The 24,652-nt window shown below is 51.4% G+C and overlaps 2 protein-coding genes, 1 long non-coding RNA gene and 5 other non-coding genes across 13 annotated transcripts; 5 read left to right on the forward strand and 3 right to left on the reverse strand.

Annotated features, from left to right (window-relative positions):
* Positions 1 to 1,397: 1,397 nt before the first annotated feature.
* Positions 1,398 to 11,646, reverse strand: TMEM107 (transmembrane protein 107). Of its 6 annotated transcripts, XR_013552110.2 has the most exons (8): positions 11,540 to 11,646; positions 11,290 to 11,357; positions 11,088 to 11,188; positions 9,812 to 9,908; positions 9,389 to 9,581; positions 2,779 to 2,952; positions 2,506 to 2,635; positions 1,398 to 2,305 (listed from the first exon to the last, which is right to left on the reverse strand). XR_013552110.2 is itself a non-coding variant. In XM_060647350.3 (5 exons), the coding sequence occupies exons 1-5, from the start codon at positions 11,624 to 11,626 to the stop codon at positions 9,512 to 9,514; spliced, it is 423 nt and encodes a 140-aa protein (XP_060503333.2). In that variant the 5' UTR covers positions 11,627 to 11,646; the 3' UTR covers positions 8,472 to 9,511. The 6 variants fall into 6 exon arrangements, 1 of the variants encoding a protein (XP_060503333.2); XR_009614502.3 differs by having other exon boundaries at positions 2,506 to 2,952; XR_009614503.3 differs by lacking the exons at positions 1,398 to 2,305; positions 2,506 to 2,635; positions 2,779 to 2,952 and adding an exon at positions 2,974 to 3,054.
* On the reverse strand, positions 8,774 to 8,909 carry LOC132688656 (U8 small nucleolar RNA). Its single transcript, XR_009614637.1, has one exon. It is a non-coding gene; the product is annotated as a U8 small nucleolar RNA (small nucleolar RNA).
* A 287-nt stretch (positions 11,647 to 11,933) lies between the features above and the next one.
* LOC132688349 (uncharacterized) lies at positions 11,934 to 13,555 on the forward strand. Its single transcript, XR_009614504.3, has 2 exons — positions 11,934 to 12,347; positions 13,401 to 13,555. It is a non-coding gene; the product is annotated as an uncharacterized LOC132688349 (long non-coding RNA).
* Positions 13,556 to 19,138: 5,583 nt separating this feature from the next.
* On the forward strand, positions 19,139 to 19,210 carry TRNAW-CCA (transfer RNA tryptophan (anticodon CCA)). Its single transcript has one exon. It is a non-coding gene; the product is annotated as a tRNA-Trp (tRNA).
* Positions 19,211 to 19,635: 425 nt separating this feature from the next.
* TRNAS-GCU (transfer RNA serine (anticodon GCU)) lies at positions 19,636 to 19,717 on the forward strand. Its single transcript has one exon. It is a non-coding gene; the product is annotated as a tRNA-Ser (tRNA).
* Positions 19,718 to 19,981: 264 nt separating this feature from the next.
* Positions 19,982 to 20,055, forward strand: TRNAT-AGU (transfer RNA threonine (anticodon AGU)). Its single transcript has one exon. It is a non-coding gene; the product is annotated as a tRNA-Thr (tRNA).
* A 416-nt stretch (positions 20,056 to 20,471) lies between these two features.
* On the forward strand, positions 20,472 to 20,545 carry TRNAI-AAU (transfer RNA isoleucine (anticodon AAU)). Its single transcript has one exon. It is a non-coding gene; the product is annotated as a tRNA-Ile (tRNA).
* Positions 20,546 to 21,242: 697 nt separating this feature from the next.
* Positions 21,243 to 23,068, reverse strand: BORCS6 (BLOC-1 related complex subunit 6). Its single transcript, XM_060647348.2, has one exon. It carries the CDS (start codon positions 23,015 to 23,017, stop codon positions 21,953 to 21,955), a length of 1,065 nt encoding a protein of 354 aa, XP_060503331.2. The 5' UTR covers positions 23,018 to 23,068; the 3' UTR covers positions 21,243 to 21,952.
* Positions 23,069 to 24,652: the final 1,584 nt, after the last annotated feature.

Consider the following 24,652-nt stretch of genomic DNA (forward strand, 5'->3'; position numbering starts at 1 on the left):
AATCCGAAGCAGGCTCCAGGCTCTGAGCTGTCAGCGCAGAGCCTGATGCGGGGCTCGAACCCACAGACTGAGAGATCATGACCCGGGCTGATGTCAGACGCTTAGCGGACCAAGCCACCCAGGCACCCCTACAAATCACAAGTACAAACGAATGCACAGCAAACCCTCACTCTGAGCTCCGCCCCCACCACCCTCTGCAATGCGGCCGCTGTGTGCGGTCTTGTAAATCCTCGAGAATGGTTGGCGCACACAGACGTAGATGCTTTTTTCTTTTGAGAAACACAAACGCTCAGACTATATGCGTGAAGTTGCCCCTTCCTTTTTTTAGCTTTCTAATTATAGGCTATTTTTTTCTCTTGTGCAACCTCCTTGTTATCTGTCTCTTCCAGTTTCTTTTGTTTGTTTTTTTAAAAAATGGGAGGATTGTCTTTCTCATTTCGCAGGCCTGTCTCAAACGTCTGCTGGTTCCTGCCTTTATAGGGAGGCACCAAGAAGCTGATTGGAAGCTGTGTGTGTGTGTGTGTGTAGGGCGGGCATTCACTGACCACTGGCTTTCCTGCAGGACAGTGGAAAACTTTTCAAAGGGGCTCCCCAGTGTTGATAGATGGCAGGATTTCTCTGGGGCTGTTCAGTTTTTTGGGAGAACCATACCCTGGATGTTCCATCCCTGCCCTCGCTGTGTATGGAGGGAGCAGGATCTGGAACGGCTGGGGGCTCCTGTTTGTAGTCTCAAGCCTCCTGTCTGCTGCACCTGTTGTCCTCACGTCCGAAGCCTCCCTGAAAATCAGGATGCGGAGGGGTGATGTGTGCGACTCGGGTCTTCTGACAGGTGACAGAGCACCAAGAGTCCCAACATTCTGAAAACAGGCCCTCGGCCACCCCCCCTCCCCCATGTTCAGCCAGGCCTTGACCCGGGGGCGGGGGGGGGGGATCTGGCGACCTCCAGGGCCTACGGACGCCATGCCCTGACTCCCTCTGCCCTTGTCCTTGCGTGGTCTGCCATCACCCTTCAGCCACTATGTAGTCTTGAGCGCCTTGTTGAAATCTCATGTCCACAGCTGTCTCGGGTCTCTTGGTCCTTGTAGATTTGTCCACCTTTGACTTCTCTCGTTATTTAATTCAGATTTGGAAGGGAGGGAAGACAAATGTTCATGGCCAATCTCCCAGATTATCCAGAAAACTTACCACACTTTAATCCTTCAAGGACCAGCTTTTTAGGTTCTTTTTTTCTTTTTTCTTTTCTTTTTGCTATTATAACAGTGCTCTTAGGAATGCTGTTCTATATACTTGCCATGATGAACTGACTCTCACGACAACCCTATGAGGTTGGTATTGTCTTGATTTTACATTAGGGGAAAACTAGGCTCAGAGAAATGCCTCAATGGAGTCTTTTTAGATTAATGAATCAACTTCCCCCCCCACACACACATACAGAATGATACCTGTTTTAAAAAGTTTTTGTGTGTGTGTATAAAACAATATATATACACAAAGCGGTACCTTTTTAATCTATTCTCCCTGCATGAGTCCCAAGCACAGTGCCAGAAACAAGGCAGGCCGATGAATAATGAATGAATGATGGTGAACTACAGTTTCAGTGGGGAGTGTTTTAAAAGACAAACACACAGCACAGCAGGCAAATGGACCGCTAACGGTGAACGCCTAGGCTCCTGTTTGGGGAGAATGGGTTCGGGCAGGGCCCGTGTGCCCACCGTTCCTGTGAGGACAGCCCTGTTTGAGCTGGTGAAGCTCCGATCATCTGTGACCAGTGTGGCCAGGGAGCTGGCTCCTGTCACCGCAGCAGGGCAGGCCCGGGCCTCCTGCCTCTGGGAAACAGAGCTTGGGCTTGGGTGGTGGGGAGGCCATACGCCAGAGCCTGGTGTGGGGAAGACGAGACGCAGGCAGATCCCAGTCTTCTGGGACTGGGAGCCTGGGAGGCCTCCTGGTCACACAGCCTGACTCTGCAACCCTCAATTCCTTAGAGGCTCACTGGGGTTAACAAGTTCCTCTGTTGGGGGGAAGGGGGGTCCAGACTGTATGTGTGGTTGGCAAGGGGCCACATCATCCTTATTTCCTTCTGTCTCACATGCCATGTCCAGAGCCTGGAGGTGGGAGATAGTCAATGAAGACTTGTTGAATCGAGCGACTGATTTGGCCTGACAGCCAGGAAACTTGGGACCTATCTAGCCCCAGCTCTCCATATTTGCGTGAGGCAAATGGCTTTCTCCTGGGGCCCCGTGTTCCTCATCCGTGAAATGAGGGCTCCTTCATTCTCCGATGCCAGGCACTGTGCTGACACCAGGAGCTACGATAAGGCACAAGAAAGATCATTAAAACACAGTGTGTTTGTCAGTTACACCTCAATAAAGCGGGAAAACGAAACGAAACAAAACCCAAAACCCATCGCGGTCTTTGATGCACGTAACCATCGAGACACGCGCCAACACAGCTCAAACCGATTTAAACCAAAAAGGAGAATCTGAGGGCTCACATACTGAAACCCACCTGGAAATAGCAGGAACCAGGCACTCCCGTGACATCATCGGGGAGTCTGCTGTCTCTGTTTCTAGCTTTGCTGGACTCCGACTTGGCTTCATTTCCAGATGGGGGGCACCGGCAACCGCAGGCTCACATTCTTCAAGAATGTTACGGTTTGTCTTTTTAAAGGCATGTGCTTCAGAATTCCCAGAGTTCAAAAGAGCACACGGAGAAAGTCCCCCTCCCCCCCAGTCCCCCAGGCACCCGGCTTCTGCCCCCAGCACCAGTCTTCCCAGGTACCTTGGCTCCTTCCAGAGATGGTTTTCCCACGGGCTGGTCTGTGCTTTCCCACTTTTTACACAAATGGGAGCAAACGACAGGAGCCATTCCACAAAGTCCTTTTGTCACAATCCTGGAGATTGTTTCTTTCCCGGCTGCCCAGGGTTACGCTGTTAACGCGACTCGACCGGTCTCCTGTTGACGGTCCTACGTTTGCGACTCCAGCAAAGCCGTAAGGAATAACCGGCACGTTCCCATCTCACCCATATGCAGGACTACCTCCCAGCAGTGAAAATCCTGGGTCAGAGAGGAGGAGCATTTGTTTTGATTGCTTTTGATTTGCGTGGATATTGCCAAATTGCGCTCTGTGGGTGGGTTACTCCCACCCACGAGCAGTGAGGCCTGTTTACTTAAACCCATACCTTCTCCAACTCTCAATGAGACTTTTCCGGTGTTACCAGTACAAGTCAAACACCATCTGCATTTCTCTTATGGTCAATGAGCTTAGGCATCTTTTCATATATTTGAGAGTTCTTTAGATTTCCTTTCCTGTGAAATGTCCATACAATTTTACTGTGCCTTTTTCTTTTTTAATTTTTTTCTTAATGTTTATTTTTTTTAACGTTTTATTTATTTTTGAGACAGGGAGAGACAGAGCATGAACGGGGTGGGGGGTGGGGGGGTCAGAGAGAGGGAGACACAGAATCTGAAACAGGCTCCAGGCTCTGAGCTGTCAGCACAGAACTCAAACTCAGGGAACTCAGGGCTCGAACTCAGGGACCGAGAGATCATGACCTGAGCTGAAGTCGGCCGCTTAACCGACGGAGTCACCCAGGCACCCCTCTTAATGTTCATTTTTGAGAGAGACAGAGACAGAGTATGAGCAGGGAAGGGGCAGAGAGAAAGGGAGACAGAATCTGGAGCAGGCTCCAGGCTCTGAGCAAGCTGTCAGCACAGAACCTGACATGGGGCTTGAACCCACAAACTGCGAGATCATGACCTGAGCCAAAGTTGGACACTTAACCAACTGAGCCACCCAGGTGCCCCTTACTGTGCCTTTTTTTATTGGGTTGTTGGTGTATTGCTTATAGACTTGTAGATTTTTATGTATCAAAATGAGCCCTTTCTCTGCAATGTGAATTATATTTTCCTTAGATTGTCATTTATCTTTTGCTTATGGTTTTTTTACCATGCATACTTTTTACATTTTTAATACATAAAATGTATCGGGGTTTTCTTTTCTTTTTCTTTTTTTCAAAATGTTATTTAAATTCTAGTTAGTTATGGGTTTTCTTTTAGGATTTCTGTGTTTTGTTTTCATACTCAGAAATGTCCTCCTCACTCCAAACTATTTTTTTTTAAGTTGATTTATTTTTGAGAGAGAGAGAGTACATGCAGAGGTGGGGCAGAGAGAGAGAGAATCCCAAGATCTCGGGGGTCGCAATCTCATGAACCATAAGATCATGACCTGAGCAGAAATCAAGAACCAGACACTTGGGGCGCCTGGGTGGCTCAGTCGGTTAAGTGTCCAACTTCGGCTCAGGTCATGATCTCACATTTTGTGAGTTCGAGCCCCATATCGAACTGTGGCTCTGTGCTGACGGCTCAAGAGCCTGGAGCCTGCCTCAGATTCTGTGTCTCCCTCTGTCTCTGCCCCTAAGCAGCTCACGCTCTATCTCTCTGTCTCTCTCAAAAATAAAAAGAGGGGCGCCTGGGTGGCTCAGTCGGTTGAGCGTCCGACTTCAGCTCAGGTCATGATCTCCCAGTCTGTGGGTTCGAGCCCCGTGTCAGGCTCTGTGCTAACAGCTCAGAGCCTGGAGCCTGTTTCCAATCCCGTGTCTCCCTCTCTCTCTGCCCCTCCCCCAGTCTCACTTTGTCTCTCAAAAATAAATAAATATAAAAAAACTTTTTTTTAAATAAAAAGAATCAGACACTTAACCAACTGAGCCACCCAGGCCTCTCCCTCACTCCAATGCATACCCCCCATCTAATTATGCGAAACACCAGACAAATCCAAATGGAGGGACATTCTACACAACCACTCACCAGGACTTACCAAATGTGTCAAGATAGTGAAAGGAAGGAGAAAAAAAAAAAAAAAGTGGTTGGAAAAGCCTGAGAATGACAACTAAATGCGATGTGAAATCCTGGATTAGAGCCTGAATTGGAAAAAGGGCATTAAGGAGAAAGCTAGTAAAATTCAAGTAAGGTCTGTAGATCAGGTAATAGTTGGCCATCAGCACTAACCTTCTGGTTTCCATGATCGTGACCTGACTTTGCAAGATGTTAACATTTGGAGGACCTGGGTGAAGGGCATACAGGAAATCTGTATTATTTTCCAACTTTTCTGTAGGTCTAAAATTAGTCACGAAAAAAGGTTTTTAAAATGTCAAGTTTTGTTTTAGTAAACATTTTTGAAGGTTTGATTAATTAACTTATTTAGAGAGAGTGTGTGTGCAAGCGAGCAGGAGAGCAGCGGAGAGAATCCCAAGCAGGCTCCACACCGTCAGCCCAGACCCCTATGCAGGGCTCGATCCCACGAACCAATCTGTGAGACCTCGACCTGAGCCGAAAGCAGGAGTCGGAGGCGTAACCCACTGAGCACCCCAGGCACCCTTCCACCTTTGCTCATTTTCAAAGTGTACAATTCAGTAGTGTTAGTACATTTATATTGTTCTACAACCAAGCTCCGGAACTCCAATTTTTCATCTTGCAAAACAAACTCTCCACCGCCGAACAGCTCACCCCCTTTTGTTCAGCCCCTGGCACCCCCCCGTTCTACTTTCAGTCTCTATGACTCTGACTACCCTTGGTACCTCGTGTAAGCAGAATCAAGCAGTATTCGTCTTGTGGGACTGGCTTATCCTGATTGACAAGCCACTGATGACACAATAAAATGAAAAACCTATTGCTGATGTGAATTGGCAAAGCCTCTGGTGTTGCCTAACAGACAGACGGTTAAAGTGCTTGTAGTACCTATTTCTGGAGTGGGGGTGAAGGAACTGAGGCACAGAGAGGTTAAGTGACCCGTTGCCAATCACACAGCCACGAAGGAGGCCGGGTGCACTTTGAACCCGGACTCACCCCACAGCTCGTTCCCACAGTCTTTGCCCTGGACTGGGGCTCACATAAGAGAGCCAACACTTGGAAAACAGCAGCATCTACATGGTGTCTGAAGACAACAGGCGGCTACAGGTTTCCAAGGAGCAATGATCAGCAACACATAAGGGCAACTGGAGGAAGTGACCCAGTGGCATCTCCCCAGTGACTGACCCGGTGTGGGCACACAATCAATATTAGATGAGCCTGAGGGGCGCCTCGGCTGGGGGGCGGGGGGGGGGGGGGGCTCAGTCCGTTAAGCATCCGACTTCAGCTCAGGTCACGATCTCACAGTCTGTGAGTTCGAGCCCCGCGGCGGGCTCTGCGCTGACAGCTCAGAGCCTGGAACCTGCTTCCGATTCTGTCTCCCTCTCTCTCTGCCCCTCCCCTGCTCGCACTGTCTGTCTCTCTCTCAAAAATAAATTAAAAAAAAAAAAAAAATTAGATGAGCCTGAGAAGAAGCAGCCAGAATAGTGGGAGGTAAACCAAGGGAACTATTTTTCAGAGGCCAAGAAAGAAAACCTTTCAAAAGAGTAGTGGTCAACATATTATGTGCCGAAAAGAGGCCAAGCCGAAGGCTGAGCAGTGCCCTCTGGATTTAGAAACAAGGATCCGCGATGGGCAGTTTCTTGGGATGAGAGGGGCAGGAATCGCTGATAAATATTTAACAGCCAACTCTCCAAAAGCAGTACGTATTTATATATGTACATAAGTTTATTATCAATCTTACTGACACAAAGGATGTGTAACAGAATTTACAAATAATAATGAAATATACAATATTCTTTACTGTAAATTCCACTCTTGTATCCACGACTTCCTAAGTGGAATTATACCCTACCAGTGTAATTCCAAAATGAATGTTGGTTGATATTTGTATTTACATTTTGGAATGACACAAAATGAAGCAGTCAAGATATGTTGTACTTTCACTGGTTCCTCAGGGACTGGACTGACTTCTTTGCTGAATCTGTTAACAGTTTTCAAATTCTGGGAGAATATTTCCTCTATTTTCGGTGCTATTTGCAATGTAACAGTTACAGACATGGCAGTTTTATGTGTAACCTGCATTATTAACATTGTCTCCGTCATCTTTTTTTTAAATTTTTTAAAAATTTAACGTTTATTTATTTTTGAGAGACAGAGCAGGAACGGGGGAGGAGTAGAGAGAGGGGGAGACACAGAATCCAAAGCAGGCTCCAAGCTCCGAGCTGTCAGCACAGAGCCCGATGCGGGGCTCCAACCCACGAAGCGAGAGATCATGACCTGAGCTGAAGTTCGACGCTTAACCGACTGAGCCACCCAGGCGCCCCCAACATTTTCTTAAATCTAGGTAATCAACAAAGCCCCATATGCGGCAGTTGCCAATCTCTGTGGAGTAAATACTCCTGCCCGAGCCAGTTTCGAAATACCAGCTTGATGTCTCCACATGAACTGGGAAGAGACACACAGTAGGGGCACATCATTATATAGCACTCCCACCGTACAGATACAGTAAATGTAAATAACCTCAAGAGCACATAATAGTAACATGCAGAAAATAATCAGGAACCTGAAACTGGTGTAACATTGTGTGTAAACCACACTGGAAAAAAAATGAATAAAATAAACTCCTACAAAGTAAAAAGAGACAGAGAGAGAGAGAGAGAAGAAAAAACATAATCAGGAAGTAATGAGTTTTGAGTGTTTTTAAATACAATTTAACTGTTTGTATCACTTCTGATAAGAGCTGTTTCACAACTCGCCCACAATGTTTCTGCAACACAAAAGGTCGGCTTTCACAAATCGGTGAAGCACACAGAGCGCAGTGGGATGTGACTTTCCCCAGCCACACTCCAGGACCTCAACTCCAACGGCTCCTCTAGGAGCAATACTCCTGCCACCTTGGGCAAATGAACCCCTGCTCCGTAGCCTCTGTAATTCTCCTTTGCGGCTCTTACCACAATTTGCTCTGCAAGTACGCTGCGAGGAGGGGAGTTTCCGGTCGGTCTCCTTGCGCCACGATGGCTCCATCGTGAGGCTGAGCACGGGCCATATTCACACTCTTCCGTCAGTCAGCACTTCCTACAGAGCTTTGCATATAGGAAATGCTCACGAAGTATTTATTGAAGGAGTGCTCGGGATGAAGGGCTGCCAGAAGGGACGATCCTCCAAAAGGGAAAAGGGGGGGGGGGGGGCATCGGCATCACCTGAGGGGCCTCACCACAAAGCATCTCCTCGGATGCCTTCTGCTTATTTCGAATGGCCACGGCTCCCCCATTCGGGACTGAAAAAACGCACGGAGGACCTTCCCGACATACACTGAACCTTCCCTAGGAAATACGACCCTTGATCTGACACAAGGTGGCACCTCAGGCTCTGGCAGTGTTTGTCCAATGCCTAATAGCGTGTTCAAATAATCTCCTTTCGGACGTGTTCTTGCCATGTGCTGGCAGGCAGAGGTGGGGGGTAGTCATCAGACCACTGAGGAACAGCGGAAGCTACGCCCAGGTGGCCCTTCTGGCCTCGGTGGGATAGACGGTCTGATAATAAACCACTGGCGACACCTAGTACGATAAAATATTAGCAGCGACTTCACAGAAACCTGGAGACCAACCCGTTCTTCCCTTGTAACAATTAACTAACCTCGTGGAACACTAATCGGCTCCTCCTTTAAGGAGCCGCCCCACTAAGATTGCGGCGTTCAAAGACACGCCAAGACCAGTCATCGGACGATGGAAGTTTCCGGAAAACCGGCAACCCAGAGCAGGAGAATGCCAATCCCAAAATACGAGCTACTGTCAGGAAAACTCCAAGCAGTCACCGGCCCTCCCCAGCCGCAATACGCAGCCCAACCCGGGTGGTCGCGCCATCTCACACCCAAAGAATGATAATCTATCACTTCCGATGAAAACAAAGGTGAGGATCGTCAGGCAGAATCAGATAGGAGCAATCAGGGTGTTGCAAGTCCTGATTACGCAGAGACGTTAATCACGAGTCATGCGATCTCCAATCATCATGTTCCGATCTGCCCTCCCGAAGGAGGAACAGGTAAGGATTATCCTACCTGACGATAAACGGAAACACGCGTGCGTTCCTTACTCAGGGAAAAAGGTCCCGCTTGCAGCTAGGGTGAGTAGTTAACGGGCTAGCCCGAGCAACCCGACGTTATTCAGGGTCTTCCGTTACCGTTGCTCGTTTATTTGCAGAATAAAACAATATTTCTTTCCCGATATGACTGCCAAAAAGAGACAACCTAATTCCTCCCAGAATGCTCCACTCACGAGCTTGGCATCAAAATCGCGGGGACTTTATTTACATATCTCCGCCCACCGACCCCCTTCCGTCAGACGTCTACCGTAATAACCAAAATAAAAGCGACACGTATTATCTTACAGTCTGCAAGGCTGGAAAACAGCCTTCCGTTTCTCTAGCAGTTTGGCCGCCCCAATTCTCCCCTAGAATTGTCGTAAGTCTTGATCTCACTCTAAGATATATTTTATTACAAGCACTAAAGAAAACGCTGATAATCCCAGACTCGAGTGATAATTACCCTAACACTGACATCCTCCATCAAACGCAATTTGAGGGCTGAAGACTGCCTTCCTCGGTGCGGGAATGGTGAGGGGTCCCTTGTTCCTCGAACCGTCATCCCTATGTTCCCGTCACGAAGGGATCAGAAAGGTTTCTTTTTCAGTCCAAAGACGCTGATGAACAATGCCATTTCAGTGACAGCTGGGAGGGCACTGTGGACAGTAGAGTAGTGGGTGGTTGGTTCAAGGCCCCTTGCAATAAAAATACCCAAATCCCCAAACTGGAGACTCCACCCCCAAAGTGTAGGAGAAGGGGAATTCAAAAGACTGCAGGATGTTGAGTGGATCTGGTTTCTCATACATGGAGTAAAGGACTGAGTGGGGGAAACCTTCAGATTGAGTAAACCTTCCTCCCCTACTCCCAAACATTGGTGGTACCATACCTGCAGAAGGCGAAAATGTACCAGTACGTGGTACACTCCCAACACTCGAATATGAAAAAGGACAGGGCCACAGATGCACTACAATGAGCCCCAATGGCTTGGGAATGCACCAGAGTCAAGGAAAGCCTTTGGTTCAGTAGTTAGCGATGAGCCAGAAAAGGCCATTGGTGGGGCAGGCATCTGCTCTCAGGTTCACCTCTTGCTCCCTTACCACATTCCCAAGGCCACACTTCTGCGTTTTCGGCAGCTCTGACTTCTGAATTTTAGGACAGCCATGTGAGTAGAGACCAGAACTGAGCCTGCACAGCTGGGACCCCAGGCTACCCAACCCCATATCTAGGGGGCCAGCCTGGCCCCTTCAGGTAGAAGCAAGTTCCCCATTGCACACCGTGAAGGTGCCTGGGCAGCTCGGTAGGTTAAACTTCCAGTTTTTTATTTCTGCTCAGGTCATGATCTCACTGTTCTTGAGATCGAGCCCCGCATCGGGCTCCACTCTGGCAGTGCGGAGCCTGCTTGGGATTCTCTCTCTCCCTCTCTTGCACTCTCTCAAATAAATACATTTAAAAAAAAAATTTTTTTTTAACGTTTATTTATTTTTGAGACAGAGCATGAACAGGGGAGGGGCAGCGAGAGAGGGAGACACAGAATCTGAAACAGGCTCCAGGCTCTGAGCTGTCAGCACAGAGCCCGACGCGGGGCTCGAACCCACAGACCGCGAGATCATCACCCGAGCTGAAGTCGGATGCTTAACCGACTGAGCCACCCAGGCGCCCCTCAAATAAATACATTTTTAAAAAAGAAAAGAAAAGAATGTTCGCAGTGACTTAATTCACTCTGCTGGAATCACTGTCCAGCGCCCTGGCCCTCTCAGTCTATACAATTCAAGGGTCAAGAAGCTTCCCTGATCTCCATCTTCCTTATTTCTCCGTCTCTTCTGAGTCTCCATAGAGCTTCATATCTTCACACACTCCTGTAGCACAATGCTTATCACACTGAATTACAGATGTCCTGTCCGCAAACCTGCCTCTTCCGCAAGTTAGAAAACAGAGTTTTACTCCCAGATGGGATCTCCAGCGCCTGGTGCACAGCGGGAACTTAACAAAGGATCGAAGGGCGTCTTAAACTTTCCACGTTGCCTAAGAAGATCTATCAGCCGGAGGTGCTGTTTGCCCGCTAGAGCACACACTATTGTGCCAGAAAGGCCTGGTTAGGTGGCTGAAAGGGAGTCCAGATGGAAATGGACCGTGTGGAAAAGGTGCGCAGGCAAAAAGGATACAGATGAGGCTCTGGGTGCTGTTGAACATGGAAACCCCTGAGAAGAAACCGGCCAGCTCCACTGCAAAGAGGCCCAGAGTGACGGACAGCGCTGCCACGAGCCTGCAGACACGAAGGGGGTTGGCTCAGGCCTTGGGGACTTCTTCAAGGCCCTTCCACCCCCACCAGTGCTGAATTCTGACCACCCTGCCCCAAGTGCTCACTGAATGTCCTGCTTCTCGTACTCCTCGGGGGTGAACGTGAGAGGCAGGCAGGCTTGGATGTTGCTGTCCTGGGGAGCGGGGCGGAGAAGAAGAAAATGAAAGAAGGGAGCGCAGCGGGGCAGCCCTGGGGTCCGAGGGGGGATGGGAAGATACGCCCGCTTAAGGCCCTGGGGAAGGGGCGTAGTGGGGCTGGGACCACCCCAAGGTGGGAACGGGGTAGGAACGGGAGGAGGGTGGTCGTGGGTCTTACCCGCGACCAGAACAAGGTGATGACGACCACCAGATGCGCCAGGAGCGTCAGGAAGCGAGAGGGCACGAGCCCCGAGATCCGGCCCATGGCCCCCCTGGGGCAGGAGTACCGACTGGAGCAGAGGCCGTGGTCTGTGGGGCTCAGGAATGACCACGCCTGAAGTCTCAAGTCTCGCAGGCTAGCACGTAAAAATTCGACGGGCGCCCCCTTCCCGCTCGCGCTGGCGCCGCCCGGTTGCCTTAGCAACCGCGTAAGCCGGCGCTGCGGCGGGATCTCGGAAAATCTCGCGAGGGCTGTAAAGTCTCGAGCGGCAGCCACCGCCGCAGAAAACGCAAGGCGGAGCTCTGCTGCCAGGGGTGCGGCGCGGTTCCGAGTTCTCTGACTAGGTCTCTGCCGCGAGCCCGGCAGGTCCCTCCGACCTAGGTGCTCGCTGCAGCCCGCTGTCCCCGTCAGGCCTAAGGCAGGGTCTCTTTCTCCCTCCTCCGCATCCCTTTAGCCCCCGCTGCCTTGGGCACGTGGGAAAGAAACGTGCAGACGCGGATGTCCCCGCGTTGTCCCGCCGTCACTTATTAGATGGCCGCCGAGACCCTGGTTGTCCGAGGACCCCGGATCGGAACCTTCCCCGATGCTCTTCTCCCCTCCCCGCCCAGCCCCAGTTTGGTGAGAGCATCGCAGCGAGCGGAAAGTGGCCCGTTCTCTTTCCGTGGATGAGGGGCGCTTTTGGGGAAGGGCATGGAAGCGAGGAGCGGACGGATTTTCTGATCTGTTTGAGATGTGGGCACCGGTCTTTGCCCAGCTACATTCCCAAGTACCTCTTGCTATCACCGACCTCACTGACCTTGGGCCCTCAACTGGGATCCTTGCAGAACAGCAAGTTCTAGCCCGCTCGCTGCTCACCCTCAGGTCACAGCATCCCCGGGACCTCCCCTGGGCCGATGACCAGATCATCTCTCTCCCTACTCTCCATCTGAGTGTTTTTAGGCCGGTCTAAGCTAAACACCCAAGCCCAAGGGACATTTCTGTTTTCTTCATTCATTCAACAAATATTCATTGACCAGCTAGCATGTGCTGGGCTCTTGTTCTGGACAAACAAGACCCAAGTCTCTACCTTCCTGGAGTTTCTATTCTAATCAGAGCGATCCAGAGGGACAGCAAACAAGCCCCCCCACGGTAATCCAATACTGTAAATAACGTTTTTAAAAAGGAAACTCTAGAATAATAGAGCAAGCAAAAACTCTTTGAAAAAAAAAGTCCTTTATCCTTAAACTTTATTTTAGGAAATGTGCTCAAAATTGAGAGGAAACACATCTATTTGAGGACCCCACTAAAATAAATAGATTTCCTTTTTCTAAACCAATAGGTAAAGTCAGAACTCAAAGAGATAGTGAAAAGGTGTTTCTTCAAAGTCACGAAAGACAAAGACTGAAGAGCTCTTCCAGATTTAGGGAGACTAGAGAGATGTGACACATTTGACATGAGAAATATAATGTGTGATCCTAATGGATCTTGGACCGGAAAACAAAAAACAACCATTTTCTTTTATTGTGAAGGACATTAGTGGAACCATTGGCACATTTGAATAAGGCTTCGGGTTTAGATATCAGTATTATCGGTGTTAATTTCCTGGTTTTTGATAAATTCCACTGCCTTTATGGAAAAGAATGCCCTGGTTAGCAAATACATGCACTTTTAGTGGTAAAGGAGAATTATGTCTGCAATTTACCGTCAAATGATTTAGAAAAAAAATATACGTGTGTCTGTAGAGATAGAGAGGCAATGATAAAGCCTGGTCTTGAAGGCACATGAGAATTCTCTTATTATATATGTATTTTTTTTTATCTTTTATTTTATTTTTTTTAAGTAAGCTCTCCACCTAACCTGGGGCTTGAATTCACAGCTCCGAGATCAAGAGTCACATGCTCTACTGACTAAGCCAGCCATCCACCCCTGTCTGTATTATTTTTGCAACTTTTCGGTAAATCAAATTATTTTAAAATAAAAAGTTTTAAATGATAACCCTTTCTAAGTTTTCCTTCTGGGTCTTATATAGTATTATTATTGAGACATTAAATTGCTTTATAAGAAGAAGAAATATTTTTCAGATGTTCCTAAATGTTCACTTCCTATATATTGAAACTATGTAATGACAGTTTCATACAAAACCACTTCTTTCGAGGGTAGTACAGCCTTATCCTCCTAATGGAGACAACGTGGTCACCAAAACTCATAAAACAATAAAATGCCATCGTTTAGATTTTTCAGAGGAATTATCTGTATAAAGACTGAGATTCAGCAAAGTCTCTTGATTTTTTTTTACTCCAAAAGTATTGGCTGATGATCGAATATTACCCACACTGGTTTCTGCTCTCGGATGTGTAGGGGAGACTCTCTCTTTAATCGTTGCACCATTTCAAAATTCTGAAAATATTTTCAAACCTCCGCCACCTCAGGAGGGACAGGCAAAATACAGTGACCCCATCTGCTTCTCTCCTTTGAGGTGACACTCGTTAGGAGACCCTCAAAACAAGTACAACAAAGACATGTAAAGTATAATGAGGTGGGCTCTGTGCGCGTAATTACAGCGTAGCAAGCCTGGAAACCTTCTGAGCAAACGGACAAGACGCAAAACACTGAAGGGCTCCTTCCGGTGCCTGCAGATCACATGACCTTTCTCCTGGGATGAGGAAGCCCAGGCTTTCAGAGCCAAACTCCCCCAGTGACAGTTGATCAAGTCTGACCGTTCGCAGAAGAAGGTAGCACTGTCATCCAATGAAAGGAAGCAAAACCCAACACACGCCTTTGCAAGATTTTCCAAGTTCCCGGAGCAAATAGAATGAAGAGAAGGAGTCAGCCGGGGAAAGATCTGGGGAAAGAACTTTCCAGGCAGAGGCAAGTGCAAAGGTCCTTAGGTGGGAACAAGGCCAGTGTGTTCGCGGGACACAAAGGAAGCTAGTGTGTCTGAAGCCTAGTATTGGAAGGGGAAGAAGAGATCAGGGGGATGGGGGATGGGTGGACAAGACATGTGGCCTTGCAGCCATGGGGATGGACCTGGTCAGGTTAGCATTCTAGAAGATGACTTTGGTTGCAATATGGAGAGTCGATTTTAAGATGTTAAGTAGAAGGCTTGTGAAGAATCGGTATAGTTATCCAGGACGGATGGAATGATATTGGACCAGAGTGGAATAAGAAAGTGGAGCAAAGTGTAAGGAATCAAGAGAGCATTAAAAAATAAGGTCTAAACGTGAGACTATGGGTAGGTGAGAAAAAAGGAAGGGGTCAAGCATGTCTCTTAGAGTTTGGGTTCCTGCAGATGGAAGTTTGGGGCATTCTGTTTATTATAGGCTTCCTGCCTAGGGGAACCTACTAGATAGTAAGAACTGGTAGTCACGTTTCAGATTAAGAATTAATAAACAGTGAGCCGGCGTTTAGGTCTGTCCTGTCACTTTTCCATGACCTTGGTTCCCAGAAGCTTACTCTGCAGAGGTCACACAAAAGTGAGTTTTAGAACCACCCTGTGGCCGTAGGAGGTACTGCTGATGACATGGCGTGTCCTTCACTGGTGGCGGTCCACTGGCTCCAGGGCTGGAACCCACACATCCTAACATTTGATTTGATCTGGTCAGAAAAGAGCTTGGGGGCCGGGGGAAGGGGGGGGTGGGTATCATGGAAAGACTCAAACGTGTGTACAAATAAAATAGTATGACGAACCCCGTTTGAAGCCTACCATTCTGCTTCAAAAATGCCACCACATGGCCAAACTTGTTTCAGCTGGACTTCTCTCTCCCTCTCAGCCCCACTAGGTCATTTCGAAGCAAATCCCAGACATCACCGAATAGCTGACATTGCCCAATATCCACTGGCAATATCCATGTATAGATGATGAAGTCCACACGCTGCATTTGGATAATGTGTCTCTTTCGTCTTTTTTTTTTTTTTTAATCTTAGATTCTTCCTCCTCCCTCCCCACTCCTCCTTGTTTCCTTTTCTTGCAATTTCTCTGTCGAAGGCACTGGGCCATCTGTGGGCAGTGTTCTGGTCTTCTCATTTAACATGTTCCTCTGTGTCCTGCGTTTCCTGTAAACTGGTCGTTAGATCGAGCATACCCGCCCAGAGCGACCAATTCATTGCTTTTAGGATCATCGTGAACGGACAGATTGAACATCTATTGTGGCTTTTGTGAGGCAGCAGCTACTCGGCCTTGCTCAATTCTTTTGAGGAAGGAAATAAAAGTCCAGTGTTGCCAGATTCCTGGGCGTTTTGTTGTTGTTTTAAGAGAGGCCAGAAATCCAGTTTCTTACTCCAGTTATAAATGTGAGTATCCAACTTAAAAGTGAAAAAAAAATGAGAAGGGGGAAAAAAATGACAAGAGTACACAAGGCTCAAGCCACCAGCTTTCAGCCTCTGGATCAGCGCTGTCCAGCAGAACTTTCTATGATAATGGAAATATTTCGTATTGTCTCTGTCCAACGTGGTAGCCGGCTACTGAACACTTGGCTAGTGGGGCTACGGAACTGAATTTTTAAATTTCTACTTAATTTCTTTTTTTAAATATTTATTTATTTATTTTGAGAGAGAGAGAGAGAGAGAGAGAGAGAGCATGCTCTAGCATGAGCAGGGGAGGGGCAGAGAGAGGGAGAGAGAGAATCCCAAGCAGGCTCCCTGCAGTCAGCATGGAGCCCAACTCCGGGCTTGAACCCACGAACCATGAGATCATGACCTGAGCTGAAATCAAGAGTCAGATGCTTAAGCGACTGAGCCACCCAGGTGTCCCTCAACTTAATTTGAATGGCCCCATATTGAACAGCCACTCTGGTGGCTACCATATTGAACAAGGCAGATCCGGACAGAATCATCTGTTGATTTCTAAAGTCTGGAAACTGGTGGGATACATGGAGACTTAAATGTCAGAGAGTACTCTGGATGGTGACGCTGGACTGATACTACCTCACACCTGCTGCAGAACCTTTCGGAACCTAGAGATCAAGTCCACGTTCCCCAGTACCATATTCACTGGCCCGACTTCCCTTTCTAGCAAAAATTTCCACTTCACTTCATGTTCTTCAGCTACTCAGACACGTCTCCTTCCTCTACAAAGCAGGCTCTCCCCTACTCTGGTGCTTCTGCCAAAGCGATTCCTCATTAATTTCACAAATGCTTATTGAATACACACTCTACTCCAGGAATTGTATGGGGTGCCAGGAATACATACTTCCTTCTCTTGAGTAACTTAGGATGTGGCGAGGGAAACAATCAAGGAAACAATTACAAATCGTGTTTTAGGGCGCCTGGGTGGCTCAGTTGGTCAGGCGTCCAACTCGATTTTGGCTCGGGCCATGATCCCCGGCTAAAGCCCTGCATCAGGCTCCATGCTGAGTGTGGAGCCTGTGTGGGATTCTCTCTCTCCTTCTCTCTCTGCTCCTCCCCTGATCTCTCTCTCTCTCTCTCTCTCTCTCTCTCTCACACACACACACACACACACACACACACACTCACACTTCCTCTCTCTCTCAAAATACACATTTTTTTTAAAGTAGTGTTTTAAGTTATCTTGGAGGAGACACATCAAAGGCCTCTTCCTCCAGATTGGAGTGGGGGAGGAGGGAGGAGGGAGCTTCTGAATTGAGTGTTGGTGGGGGGGCGGGGGGGGGGGTATGTAAGGGTCAACCAGGTAAAGAAGGATCAGCAGAGGGAGCTGGGACCGAAGTGCATGTAAGCATCTGTAAATGAGTCAGCATGGTTGTCACATGGGAGGTGAGGAGGCGGCAGTGGCTGAGGAATCACGCAAGGACCAGACATTAATAATAGCAGTCGTAGTAACTGAGCGATTATGACCAGTCAGGCCCTGAGCACTTTATCTTTAGCAAATGAACTAATAGTGATCCATTACAATCTTTACTATTTTCCATGTGGAGACACTGAGGCTCAAGGAGGTTCAATAACCAGCCCAAATTACACAACTAGGGAGTGGCAAAGCCTATACGTGAAACACTGGCAACATCCTCCCAGGGCCCTCTTGAGAAGTGTGCAGCCTTGGGGGCCCAGCCCATAAGTTAGGACTTAATCTCAAAGGTGCTGGGGCACTGACTGTAAGCCACAGTGTGATGGGATCAAGTTTGCATTTTAGAAATGCAAATCAAGTTTTGCAAAAACTCTTTGGCTATTCTGGAGGCAGAGACATCAGAGAGGAGTCTGTTACAATAATCCGGCAAAAGAGGATTGGGGGGGGGGGGGCAGTGGAAATGGAAGAGTGAGGGTTGACGGGAGAGTTCTGGAGGAAAAAGGAATGGACAGGACTTGGCGACTGGAAATGAGAAGGAGGGAGAGGGAAGAGACGGGATAAGACACTGGCGGTGAGCCCTGAAGGACTGGGAAGGAGGGATGACAGGGTCCAGTGAAGGTGCCCAGCAGGGGCTGGCCGTCTGAACCCAGAGGTGGGAGCAGGCTCCAGGAGCCCTCAGCACACAGATGGCTGACTTTAGAGAAAGCGTGTAGTGTGAGGAGAGGAGACAGAACTCGGAATTAAAAGGACAGAAAAAGAGACTGGGGGTGGGGATGGGGAAAGGCAGGAGAGGAATGTCATGACAACCAAAGGAGAAGAAGGCTCTTAAAAGAAGATGTTGCCTTGAGTCAAAGCCAGGCCCTAGAAACGTCCATGGGCTTTGACATCACTGTGGTCCCTGTGACTTTCAGAAGAGCCACTGTGCCCAATGTGCAGACATTTGACTTGGAAAGGAGAGAGTGAGACACAGCATGACCTCTTTCGCCATGTTGGCCTGTTGAACCCCTCTCCTCCCTCAAGAGGCAAACGGGGAGGGGGGGGGAGAGGGGCTCTGCTAGCTTCCGGTACCCCTCTCTAGAAGTTCCCAGCTCCTTCTCACCTGGAGAGCTCTAAAACATACTGATGTTTATGGTGATGGAAATCAGAACAGTGGTTGCCCCTGGGAAGGGACCGGGGAAGAACTTTCTGGGGGTGGAGGAAATGTCCTACATCCTACATCTTAAATGGTTTGTGGGTTGAATTTATTAAAACTGATCAGAACACACACTTCTGATCTGCGTGTTTCACTGCATGTAAATTATTCCCCAACACTGTAACAAGTGACACAATTACTGAAGCTGGGGCTCTGCTCTGGACTTTTAAATCAGACCTCCGAGCCCGGGGCTGGGGCCGCGCCGGAAGGCCCCGCAGACGACGGTAAGGTGCACCCAGGAAGAGACGCAGGCTTGCAGGAGTTCGTCTCACCCACCAGGTGCCGGGGCTCCGGCAGCGCTCCCTCACGCTCCGCCAGGCGTCCGGCTTTCTACGGGATTCTTCGCACGTCCGTCTCCGCTGGGCTGTGGGCGGGCGGGGGAAAGGGGGGGGGGGTCCCCGGTGACAGCTCGCGGCCACCTGCTCGCCCGCAGGACGACCGCTGCCCTGCCGGGCGCGCCGGGTCCCCGCAGGTCGCACGAAGCTGGCGCCGGGACGGCGCAGGCATCAACGCCACCGGAGTTTAGAAGCTCGGGGGGGGGGGGGAGCCGCTCTCAGTCCCCAATCGCCGGGTCCCCGGCCAGCCGCCAAGTGGCCATGGGGAGACCTGTCCACCTCCTTGGCCGGCCGACCTCGTGGCGCAACGGTAGCGCGTCTGACTCCAGATCAGAAGGTTGCGTGTTCAAATCACGTCGGGGTCAGCTCCTTTTCGCCGAGGCTTCCATCAAACTTTTATTTATTCGCCTCCCCGTCGTGACTCACTACCCCGGAGCCCCAGCGCCCAGGCTGAAGCGGCACCTCGTGGGGGCCGGGAGAGGAGGGCTCCTGGCGCCCAGTCCCGAGCCGCCCCGTCGGGGGAGCCCAGATCTCGCGGGCTCGTGCGCGCAGATCCGGGGACCGAGAGCCTGGGCGCGTGGCCGGGCTCCGGCGGACGGGCGCGCGCGGCGGGGCCCTCGGTTCGGCGCGCGGGAGAGAAGGTCGTTCGGCTGGCGGTCGCCCTGTGAGTCGTGCTCGCGGGGCTGCGCCGGTTCCCCGGGCGCGCGCTCCCCCGGCCACGTGGGTGGGCCCCGCGCGCGGGAGGACGAGTTCAGGCCCCAGAGAGAAGAGCGGAAGCCGCTACCTCGCAGACGAGGTGGCCGAGTGGTTAAGGCGATGGACTGCTAATCCATTGTGCTCTGCACGCGTGGGTTCGAATCCCATCCTCGTCGGCGTGCGGCTGTCGCAGCCAGGGTTCAGTTTTGTAATCTCAAGAATTTCTCTTGTTACCTCCTACCCGCCCCGACTCAATTTCCACGTCACCCCTGCGGCTTGTTCGTTTGTCCTCAGCCTTGGTTTTCGTCCCTTCTACTCCGTTTAACAGAACAGCCAGAGGTTGGTGCCAAGGGGCGTCTAGGCACCTGCCACGAACCTGTCGCGCACCTGCCGTGGAGCTGACCTGGCCAAGGAAAGAAGGTGCCAGGTACCGGACGGTGGGCGCCGTGGCTTAGTTGGTTAAAGCGCCTGTCTAGTAAACAGGAGATCCTGGGTTCGAATCCCAGCGGTGCCTCCACAGCCTACTGCTTTTGCAAGGTGTCTCAGGACATCCTGCCTGTGCAATTCCACCCCCCACTCCCCACCCTCCCAGGTCCACCACCGTCTGCCCGGGAGTCCACCGGGAGGCTTCGGGCGGCGCTTTCCGCCTCTGACGTTTCTGGTTGGGATCGCGGACACCACTAGGTGCGCGCTGTCCATCGCGGGCTCCCTACGCACATCCCGACCTGCAGCCGAGCAGGGAGTGGCGTCTGTGTTTACCCGTCACCCGTACTGCGCCTTGCTGTCGCTTCCCGGAGTGCCTGGTGATTCTGTTAATATCGTTTTCACGTCCCCCCAAATGATCCTACCCATTTTCAAATTTTCCTACAGACAGGACGGACCAACAAGATGAATTCTACATGGTTCCAGTTTGAGGCGCTGGCACCAGCTGGCCGGTTAGCTCAGTTGGTTAGAGCGTGGTGCTAATAACGCCAAGGTCGCGGGTTCGATCCCCGTACGGGCCAGAAGCGGTTCCTCTCTTTTTCCTTTTCTCCCCTCTCCGTAAAACTTCGTACTGGTAATTTCTTGTTACCGGGGAAGGTTTGCAGAGCAACGTTTTGAATCCCAGAACTTTTCACACCCAAAATAGAAACGTATTGAGATTCAATCCAAGACGCTATTGCCTCGGGGGCGGGGGAGGAGGAAAGTTTCATAAAACTGGAGTTTTTTCTTATATCTCTATTTGTAACTCTCCTGCCCGTAACCTGGGGGCTCCGGGATCTTACTATACGAACTGTGAACAGAAGGCTTGGAGAGGTTGGGGCAAATAGGACACTGAGCAGCAGCATGTGGGAAACGGGGTCAGGAATGGAGGTAACAGGTGTTTCCGGTCACCCAGTCCTTGCCTGTCCGCTTCAAGATCTAAGAGGACCCCTTCCCTACAGATCTAAGATCCCGCTTCAAGATTTAAGAGGACCCTGACAGATAGTGGGCCACCCTGCTTGTGTTTCTGCTTTAATGGATCTTTAAGCCCATGTCTGTGTCTTGCACATCTCCTCAGATGGCAGGGCTGCCTAAGAGCAGGAGCCATAGCCTTGCCCAGGTAGCCTGGGCCCCCCGCCCCTCTCCCAGCATCTGCCAGGAGAGCTCCGTGAAAAAGACCGACCCTCATCCCCGTTCCTTCAGCTTATCACCCCTGCGAGCCCACACAAACACACCTGAGCCTTAGCAGCAGGACTTTAATTCCACAAAAACTCAGAAAGCCAAAGCTGATTAGAACACTCCACAATAGGTGGGCTTCAAAACCAGCAACAATTCTGCCTGAACCCTGAGAGCAGCGAGACCCCTCCCACCTCACCCCCCTCTACCATGCAATGCATTCCGTCTAGCTCCACCCCGGGTCTGGCTGGGGAGGTGGGATGGTAGGGGGCCAGAGGGCAGAAGCAGGGGGTTACCCATCTGCGGATGTGCATCCTTGTCTGCACGGTGTGTGGCCAAGGACCACTCAACCTCCCACAGCCCCTGGCACCTGAGATGTGACCACGGGAATCAGGGTGGCCACAGTGGGGGCTGGGGCCTCCTCTGTTCTCCTTTCTGGACCACATATGGCAGTCACGTCTCCCAAGCCGAGACCTAAAGCCCTGGGTTCCCAGAGACGGTGCTCTAGCTGGAGAAGAGAGTTGAGAACAAGGTAGCTACAGATGGCCAACTTAATAGAAGCAGAGCATCGTCCCCTCCCACCGGGGAAGGCTTCCGAACTTCCCCACATACACCTGAATAAGGCCCAGCGAGTGGTCGCAGGCCTGCTAAATGCATCTGGAAGAGCCTCCAGTATATAGGCCTCCCCTCGGCGGGCAGTTCCCACCAGGGCTCCTTGAGTCCTTAGGATCCTGCTGGGCCCCGGCTTGGCCAGCCCTGTCCTGCCCTCCCGGTCACTTGCACAGGGCCTCCAACACCTCCAGGGTGCGTCGGATATCCCGGACTTGGCGCGCCAGCCCCTGGACTGGCTGCAGCGCCCGCTCCAGCTCCTCACAGCGGGCCAGCAGGGTGTACATGCCCTTGATGCTCATGTCCACGGCTTCGCCTAGGGAGTCCACGGCGTCGCGGTAGGTCTGGATGCAGCCCACGCTCAGCGCTGTCAGCTCCTGCACCGCGCCACCCAGCCCGCGCAGCAGACGGTCCACCCTGCCGCCCAGCTCCCGACTCAGCCGCTCCAGGTCCCGCAGCACGTCGGGGTCGATGGGAGGAATGGCTGGAGTCGGTGCGGGCGCCGCGCAGGGCCGCGCAGGGGCAGGGGGCGGGGGCTGAGGGGCGCCGCTCAGACGAATCTTGAGCTGCAGGTTGTTGGCGACGAAGTGGGTGAGGTCGCCATGGCGGCTCACGGTGCCTTCGAGCTCCAGGGGGCTGGAGATGGTGGCGCGGCGCCCGCCGCCCGCGCCGGGCTCGGCACCCCCTGCGGACCCGGTACCGCCGCACGCCCCGCTCAGCCCGTCCAGGCTGCGGCTGTCCTGAAGGCGGCTGGAGAACGAGCGGCCAGCCCTGCCAGCCGCCGCCGCCGCCTCCTCGTCTTCCTCCTGCGGCTCCACCTCCATCCCGCTGCCTCCCGGGCTCCCTCGACGGCAGCCGTTCTCGGATGCAAGCTCGTCCTCCGGTGGCTCCGGGTCCTTCAGCCGGGAGGACCCGTGGGGGTCGGGCTCAGGGCCCGGCGCCCCCCGGCGGCTACCCGGCCCGGACCGCGTCCCTCCGCGGCCGGGCTCGTCGTCCCGAGCCTCCCGCTCGGCCCGGTGGACGGCGCCGCGGCTGGAAGTCTTCGGGGACGCCCCGGGGTGGCGGCTCGCGCCCTCAACGTTCTCGGCCTCTTCCTGCCCAGACGCCGGGAGGCCTGAGGGCGGCTCAGAGGGGGTTCGGCCCGGCCCGCCGCCGAAGATCACGGCTTGCTGCTCCCCTACAGCCGGGAGGTCCGCCTCGGGCCCAGGCCGCCCCTGGGACGACTCCATGCCGCAGTTGGGGGCAGGAACCGAGAAACTGATCAGCCCCGGCTCAGGCGGCGTCGGCGGCGCCTTTAAGGGGCGTTGGTAGAGGCGCGCGATTGGCAGCCGGCTGACAATGGTCAGGACAGGAAGAGCACTCTGATTGGTCGCGGCGACCAGGAAGTCCCGGAAGGAGAGCTGTTACTGAGCGGCCCAACCCACGTGAGAGCCGGCCGGGTGGTGCGAAGGCGGTGACAGCTGCCCTCGTCGCTCCGCCCCTTCGAGAGGAGGCGGGGCAAATCTTAAAGATCAAGGTTCCAAAATACGCGAGTCCTCCGGGGCCCGGCTCAGACTCTTTCCACCCACAACTGTCACGCCCACATTTGTTGCTTAGCTGACCCACCGAGTGGGCACCAGAGATGCGACCCCTTAGAGAGTTTGTGGGGGACGAGAAGAGTCTGTCCTGCTTGGACCATCGGGATTGAACCACGCTTGGTCCATCAGGAGGGATGAAACCAGAATCCTCAGCAGAACTCGGATGGTCCGTTGCATCATCCTCGGCTCACAGCCCTGGCACAGGAACTGGCCAGAGCGACTCCCGATGGACAACGAAGCAGGCTTACGGGCTTTCCTGTGCTTCTGACACTGTTCGCTGTCTCCGGCTCCCTCCACGTATGAGCATCTCTCTGCTTGGAGGATGGTGTGTGATTTTGCCACGAGGTAAAATATTTAATAAATGAATGGCTCAGCATGAAGATCGGAGCCCTGATACCATTCTGATCCCAACTCTTCCTTCTCTTCCCTCCGCTGGTCTTGCCGGAGCCAAAATGCTGACGTCCTCACTGTTGCTCTGACACTGCCTCAGGGATCTACACTTGGTCTTGCTTTTTCTTTCCTTTCCTTTCCTTTCCTTTCCTTTCCTTTCCTTTCCCTTCCTTTCCTTTTCTTTTTTCTCTTCCTTCCTTCCTTCCTTCCTTTCTTGGAAAATTTCAACCTCCTTCCTTATTCAAATACCACCCTTATTCAAATAACTCCCTGACCACCTGTTTAAAACTGCAGTCACTTTCCACAGCAACTCCCTATTTCCCTTCCCTTCCTTTTGTGTATAGCCCTTATTGCCATCTAACACACTCTGTGTTTATTTGCTCATGTAAGCTCCGTGAGGGTAAGGTTATTTTGTCTGTTTTGATCTGTATCCTCAGTGCTTAGCACGGTGCCCAGCATATGGTAGGTGCTTCATAAAGATGTATTCAGTAAATGACCCCAAACCATTAATTTCCCCTTTGTGACTTGAGCACATTCAAGATGTGTTTCTGTCAATTGCACCCAGAGGCCTGATTAATAAACCATCAGCCCAATGGTCTACTCTAAGCTTCTTCCCCCTCTCTGGGACTGTTACCGCCACCCCCCACCCACCCACCCCCGTCTTCCCTTTACCCCTCATCAGGCAGGGGTTCTTTATTCAGCAAGTGATAGAAAAAAATACAAATTGAACCAACAACAACATTAAAAGAAGGGGACTGTGCTGCGTCGTGAAATAATGGTCTCAAGACAGAGTGTGCATCAGAGAAGCCTGAATCCAATGGGCTAAAGATGTCACGAAGGACCTGGTTTCAGTCTCTGGGGGCAGCTTTATTCTAAGTTCGCTTCCTCATGGTGGCA

Source organism: Panthera onca, chromosome E1 (genome assembly GCF_046562875.1).
Source record: "Panthera onca isolate mPanOnc1 chromosome E1, mPanOnc1 haplotype 2, whole genome shotgun sequence".
In the NCBI taxonomy this organism is placed as follows: Eukaryota; Metazoa; Chordata; class Mammalia; order Carnivora; family Felidae; genus Panthera; species Panthera onca.

Coding starts and splice junctions, on each gene's coding strand:
- TMEM107 (XM_060647350.3), bottom strand. CDS start 11,626: ATGGGCCGGATCTCGGGGCTCGTGCCCTCTCGCTTCCTGACGCTCCTG. Junction 11,358..11,539: donor TCACCTTGTTCTGGTCGCGG/GTAAGACCCACG, acceptor CCCGCTCCCCAG/GACAGCAACATCCAAGCCTG. Junction 9,582..9,811: donor TACATTTTCGCCTTCTGCAG/GTATGGTACCAC, acceptor TACTGTCCACAG/TGCCCTCCCAGCTGTCACTG.
- BORCS6 (XM_060647348.2), bottom strand. CDS start 23,017: ATGGAGTCGTCCCAGGGGCGGCCTGGGCCCGAGGCGGACCTCCCGGCT.